This window comes from Anabas testudineus, chromosome 5 (genome assembly GCF_900324465.2).
Source record: "Anabas testudineus chromosome 5, fAnaTes1.2, whole genome shotgun sequence".
Taxonomy (NCBI): Eukaryota; Metazoa; Chordata; class Actinopteri; order Anabantiformes; family Anabantidae; genus Anabas; species Anabas testudineus.
Genome location: NC_046614.1, coordinates 25817458 through 25823800, shown reverse-complemented (window position 1 = coordinate 25823800; position 6343 = coordinate 25817458). Strand labels below are relative to the sequence as shown.

The 6343-nt window shown below is 40.4% G+C and overlaps 1 protein-coding gene across 2 annotated transcripts; it reads right to left on the bottom strand.

The window, feature by feature from the left end:
- Positions 1–538: 538 nt before the first annotated feature.
- nicn1 (nicolin 1) lies at positions 539–6106 on the bottom strand. 2 transcript variants are annotated; one of them, XM_026346834.1, is made up of 7 exons: positions 5908–6106; positions 4782–4922; positions 3219–3398; positions 2318–2431; positions 2027–2095; positions 1546–1650; positions 539–1228 (listed from the first exon to the last, which is right to left on the bottom strand). In XM_026346834.1, the coding sequence occupies exons 2-7, from the start codon at positions 4917–4919 to the stop codon at positions 1187–1189; spliced, it is 648 nt and encodes a 215-aa protein (XP_026202619.1). In that variant the 5' UTR covers positions 4920–4922; positions 5908–6106; the 3' UTR covers positions 539–1186. The 2 variants fall into 2 exon arrangements, with proteins under 2 accessions (XP_026202619.1, XP_026202620.1); XM_026346835.1 differs by having other exon boundaries at positions 4782–4919.
- Positions 6107–6343: the final 237 nt, after the last annotated feature.

The window sequence follows — 6343 nt, the reverse complement described above, 5'->3', positions numbered from 1 at the left end:
ACAATACGATCAAAGACTCGTCTGCTCTCTGCAGAGTAAAACCAAAAAAACACTTGTCCTCTTTCCTTCAGTCTGCGATGTTGAGGAAAACTCTGGAGAATTTATCATACTGTGCTGCATGTTACATAAAATAAGAAAACGGGCTGATTTATTTTAAGAAGTACCGCTGGGAGTTTGTTTTCCTGCAGCAGCTGCTAAAGAGAATCTCTGTAACACATTCCCTGATGAATCCTCGAGTTAAACCTGTTTGATAACAGCTCTGATATGTACTGCACAGACGCAGTGAAGGATATTACTGATATGTGGAACCACATCTGCAAATACGACAACACCCAGGCCTGGAAAACATTCACACACTCACATAAACATAAACACACACACACACACAGACACACACACACACACACACACACACACACACACACACACACACACACACACACAGGCTGCTCACTGACATAATGCATTTTCTCCGATGTGCCATTACCTCGACCTTAACCTGAACCAGAGACGTGAGGCTGCACAAAATGTTCTCAAGGTTTTTAATCCATTTGCTTCTCACAAAGATATAAGTCAGCAGTGTTTACACATCCACCTCTCAAACAATACGCTGCTGCCACCAGGTGTCCCACAGTGGACGCGAATGAAACACGCAGGACTGATTTCCTTGTTACTTCTGTTTTTATACCTTCACAGTCACGTGTGGTGGTTTAATGTAGTTACAGAGTCAGGACTCGGTCGAACCTCCTGCAGCCGTTACACAGGTGACTCGTTCAGTGGTTTCAGTTACACTACAATAGTAAATACTGCTACTAGACAGTATGTATTTACAATATAACAAACACTTTATGCAGGATTCAGTCCAGGTAATAATACAGTACATATGATCACTTTAGACCACACGTCCCAGTACGAGCTCAAGGTGCACAGCTATGTTTGAGTTGTGTTATGACTAGAACAGTCACAATAAATTAAATCTTGATGGCTTTTTCATTATGCTGTCAAAGTGAAAAAATAAAGCAGCAGCAACTTTCACTATGTACTGAGTAAGCCAGTCATTCTAGCAGCACATGGATAATACTTCTGTTTCCAAAGCAGAGAGGATCCTATCTGAATACGTCGTCATTGGTCCTCCCAGGCTTCCATTAAGTGGACTTCATGCACAGGTCAGAGCACAGTGACCGCGTTACGTCAGGGACAGCAAGTTGATATCGTAGCATCCATCCACCTGAACAATAAAGACAGAGAAACTGAATTTTCTTAGATTCAGGACGATATGGACGAGAACAGACGCAGCTAGATCCACATCTTTAAAGTCATGATGCACAAAGAGTAAAAAGTAATGATCACATCAACGCAGCCATCAGAGCGGCTGGAAAACTTGTGTTGCTCCATTTGCCAATCACTCATTTAAGATACCACAGAGAGAATAGAGATTCTCCCAATTTCTTGTTTTGATGAAGCATCAAGTAAAACCCAGAAAGAGGTTTTGACAGCTTGGAGCACTCAGCTACAAAGAGGAATAAATATCTTTCAGACACTCACATCAAATCGTCCGATGGAGGCTGTGGTCTGGCTGCTCTGCATCACCTCAGTCAAAGCCCACATCTGCTGGATACTGGATGATACGGTCTGGGGGTCCGGGAGGCCCTGAAAGACGGGCAGAACCCTTGTTTACGCTCAAAACTGTTTTTTTTATTAGTTTTAACAGACGCTTTGTCCTGAAAACTGTAAAGTTTAAAAGAGCATGTAACTCAAACTAATTGAACTAATTCAAAGGATTTATTAAAATTATTTAAGACAAATAATCATCAATAACTCTTTCTAAAAGTTGAAGACATACATTTAAGTGGCTCAATAGTGTTGTGGTAACATCGCCGCCCTCCATGCAGGAGACTGGGGGTTGAATCCCAGCAGGGGTTCTTAGGCCAGACCTCCTTAAACTTCTCCTGACTTTGCCTTGTATCTCACTTTTACGTTGCTTTGGATAAAAGCATCTGCCAAATGACTAAATGTAAACGTGTACCTCCAGATTAGGATGTTGGTCAACCAGGGCCAGGTCAGACAGCCAATCAGAAACCTCCTTCTCTGGCTCCTGGAAAAACGGAAAAGTGAGCATCACTTGTGAAATGTTGGTTTTACCTGGTTTGTGGGATCTGACAAGTCCTTTTTTCTGCTACACAATAGACAGTGATGTACGTTTAGTGAGTCCCCTGGCAACGTTTTAACAACACACTTCTCAATGTGAGCTGATGAATATTCATGATGAATGTTTGTTCAGTTTTATAGCATCAAAGGTTGTGAATTCATTTCTAACCAGATCCACATGAGGGAACATCTTGATCTCCTCGAGGCTGAAGGTTAGCCAGGCAGACGACGGCTGTCTCAGGATCAGTCGCACAGACACCACGTGATCCGGCTCCACCTGCATCTACAGCATGTTCACGACAATGGAGACATTTCATTTTAGTTCCGTTTTGATCAAAAAAGTTAAAGATGTTCTGTTTGTAGAGTCGTTAATTTTATGGCAGTTAGTTTTAACGTCCTCATTAGGTTCAAATCCTCACACGGGGAATTACTGCAGTAACACTCAGCATCCCTTAGGGCTAAATATGACAAACAATAACCCATAAACAGTAAATACACATCATGATTACCCTTTAAACTATGTTAGGCTCGGAGCACCATCTGAAGTAAACAAAAATTAAATCACCGTTCACCATCTGGCTCGATGTGCAAAGGGAATAAACAAGACACAAATAGAAGAAAGGGAAAATAACTGTGTTTGTATTGTCTGCATCTCATCAGTGGAGACACACCTGAGTTTAAAGTTCATTATCCACAGAGCATGACAGCCCATAACGACTCAAAATGATGTCACTACACAAAGTAGCAGCGATGGCAACGGGGGAGACAAACAGCCGTAAGACTTGTTGTTGTCCGCTGCCATCTGTGTGTGTTGATAGAGAATTAGCATTTGTAGCTGTGGGTGTGTTTCTTTAAGTTTTAGGCACCCTGCAGACATGTTTCAAAAGAGCTGCTTTAATAATCATTTGTCTGAAATGAAGTAATGTTGAAATATTTAGACACTGATCATTTTAAAGGTTTCCTCGACCTGCTGGACACAGCAGGCCCATTATCAGTGTACTGTACATGCACCATTAAAGTTCAGGACTAGACTGTTCACTGAAAACAGGTGTTGGATCAGCAGTGTATACCTGTGTCCTGTGAAGGGAGTAGTAGTCCTGGGAGCCTTGCTCAGTGTGGGGGTTGTCCATCAGAGGCAGGTCTCTCAGAACCGTGCACCACTTAGCGGGTGCGTCCTGCCCCGGGAGCCTCCTCAAAAGGCGCACAGTCACATAGGCTGTGTAGTAGTTCTTAAAGGTGATTTCCTCAATCTGAAATACACACAGAGGCTTTGGGTTACAAACATTACACGTTAACCCTGATGCAACATGATCCATGTGCTAATGTTTGTAGATATGATCGGACATAAAAACCTCTGGTGAGCTGCTGGATGACACTGAACTTTAAAACGTAGCCTTGCACAGAAATCAGTCTGACTGAAGAAACAAGGCTGCAGTCTGTAGTGGGTCTTAACCTGTTGTTTAAGAAACACTGGATCTGCCAAACCACAGCATTAACATTAGAACCTGAAGACAGTAGCATCAAAAAGCTCGGTGCAGATTACTCCTTCCAGCATAAACTCGTGCTCCAGGCAGACGTCTTTGAAGCTTTGAGCTAATGAGGAGTCACTCAGCATGAAAATGTTTTCTAATTAGGACTAAATGCTGAAAAGTAGGTCAATGCCCAAAATGTTTGAAGTGTCTCTGAAGACAGGAATGCAGCTTTATATTTAAACAAACGTTTTCTGTGTGTGTGTGTGTGTGTGTTTTCTGCTTAATTAGTCTGTGCCGCTGGGAGACACCAGGAAACACGGATGGTGAATAAAATTAAGGTTGAGGGAAAAATGGTACTTTGAGAATTTATTTTAACTGCATGCCAAGCAAATCAAACTGTGAGGAGATTCCCTATGTTCCATTAGAGACGAGCTGCTCTTTCTCCTACAAGAGTAATAAGGACTATTACACTTTGCTTTTGTACAAGACCTGAAGAAACGTTCCTTAATTCTTTATGGAATATTTGTTCAGTTTTATCTTGGTGGATGAATGAAACGTGTCAGCCCACAAGAATTTCCTTATAAGAGACTCGTGGCTTGAAATACATCAAATTATGATTAAACCAGAGTAGATGGTTAATGTGAGCAGCACAATGATTTAAGATGCAGCCAAAGTCCATACAAACAAAGAGCTAACATGAAACCAAATGACAGCTAACAACAGTCTTTGTTTTCCACTGTGTGTTTCTCTTTAATTTAGCTGTCCCATGTAACAGCCTGTGGTGGCGTTTTGCTTTACAGGTCCTGTTTATTCTGGATTATTTACTGGAAATGATTTCTGAAACTTATATTATTAATTATTACTACATATAGGTACAGGATATAAAAAGCTATGATAGTATGTAGTATAAACCGACCAATTCTAGTATTTGATCAGTGTTTGATCAGTGTTTACAGTGTTGCTTCACCTACATGGATAAATACATTTAATGCACTTGGATTTGAATATTTGTCCTGATATAGTGGTGAAATGTAAAGTTGAGGTGAATTCTCGTCTGGCAAAATATACTTTTACAGTGTACTTCAGGCTACAGGCAGAAGATAATAAAGACGCTGCGTCTACTGTAACTCAGCAGCTTTTGGTGGTGAGACATTCTCTTACGTTGACAGACTTTCCAAAGGGGACGGTGACGTCCACAACACAAACACCAGAGTGAGCCGTGTCTGTTTTGCTGCCTCCGATCTGCAGGTAAACTGGAGCTTTGATTGTGCAGGTCACTGGTTTGATATCATCACTCATCTTCTAGAAACAAAGAATTACACATCTGATTAAATCACAGCACTTAATTCAAATGGAGTAATGGAATATGATAAATAATAAATAAAAAGGCCATATAAAAAAAATCCCCTTAAGGTATAATTGATGATTTATGGTCAATATCACTTCTGTTATATTCTCCAACATTTTGCTATAAAACATACAGTAACACATACAAACCACAGACTATTTAAATGACAACACGTGAGTTAATCTCAGTGTGCTTCACTGTGCACAGTTTGTTTCTCTAAACACTTCCAGGTGAAATGTCTTTTAACAGGTGTGTAGAGAACATCTGATCGATGATTAATGTTAATCAATTGTTAATTGTTGATGAATGTGTTCATCATTAATCCGGCTGTAATTCACTTATTTATGTGAAGCAGTAGAAGTTTGACAACCACCAGAATTAAATGGAAATAAATCACAGACATCAGATGTTTTATTAACAATATACAGTTAATGAAATAGTTTTAACACATATTAAGAAATAGACAAGAACAATAAACTAATGTCAGTGTAAAAAATAGAATAAATAAACTCAACGTGACTCAAAGTATTAATATACTGCATTATTAGTACAATCGTTCAGATTAGCTGCTGTGACTGATACTTGATCAGACTAGAATTTAACTGTTGTAGCTATAAAACGTGGACATAACTAAATACATCATTTACTTTGTTCTATGCTTTATAAGAAATACTGTTTAATTCTCTGTCATCCACTAACTGGTTAGCTAACGTTAGCTTAGCGTGAGGCAGGAACCAGACACCGACATCGAACCAAACACCGACAACACCGTCCGTTTCTAATGTTTAAGGTTTTAATTTAGTGTCTAATGTTGTAGTTTGTGTAACTTTGCTGTAACACGTTACAAGTTACAGTAACACACGTTAGCATCGAGGCTAACAGCGCAGAACCGGGGACAGCAGCAGAGCTAACAGTCGGCTGTGTCGGCTCGGTGCTCACCTCAGACTGTGGGAGAGGAGTCCCAGATAAAAACAACAGTACGAGTGAAGAGTCCAGATGTGTAGAAGTCCCAGACTAAGAGAACAGAACGAGTGAAGAGTCCAGATGTGTAGAAGTCCCAGACTAAGAGAACAGTACGAGTGAAGAGCCTGGAGTCTGCAGATGTTAGCATGCTAAAGAGAGCGCAGACCTGTTAGCATCTCACTGTTACCAGGCGACAGAGTCTTAAAGGGCCAGCAGCAGAGCAGCACGCCGAGCTGCCGCCATGTTGGTACGGGGAAGGTTTAAAACAACAATCGTTTAATTTAACATTTTTCAGATTTTTGTTTTGACAAATGCACAAATGTGTTTGACTTATAATACGTAGTTAAGTAAAGTATGTGGATTTTTCTTTTCTTATGCTGTTAGAAAGAAAAAACTGTACAAGCAGGATTTG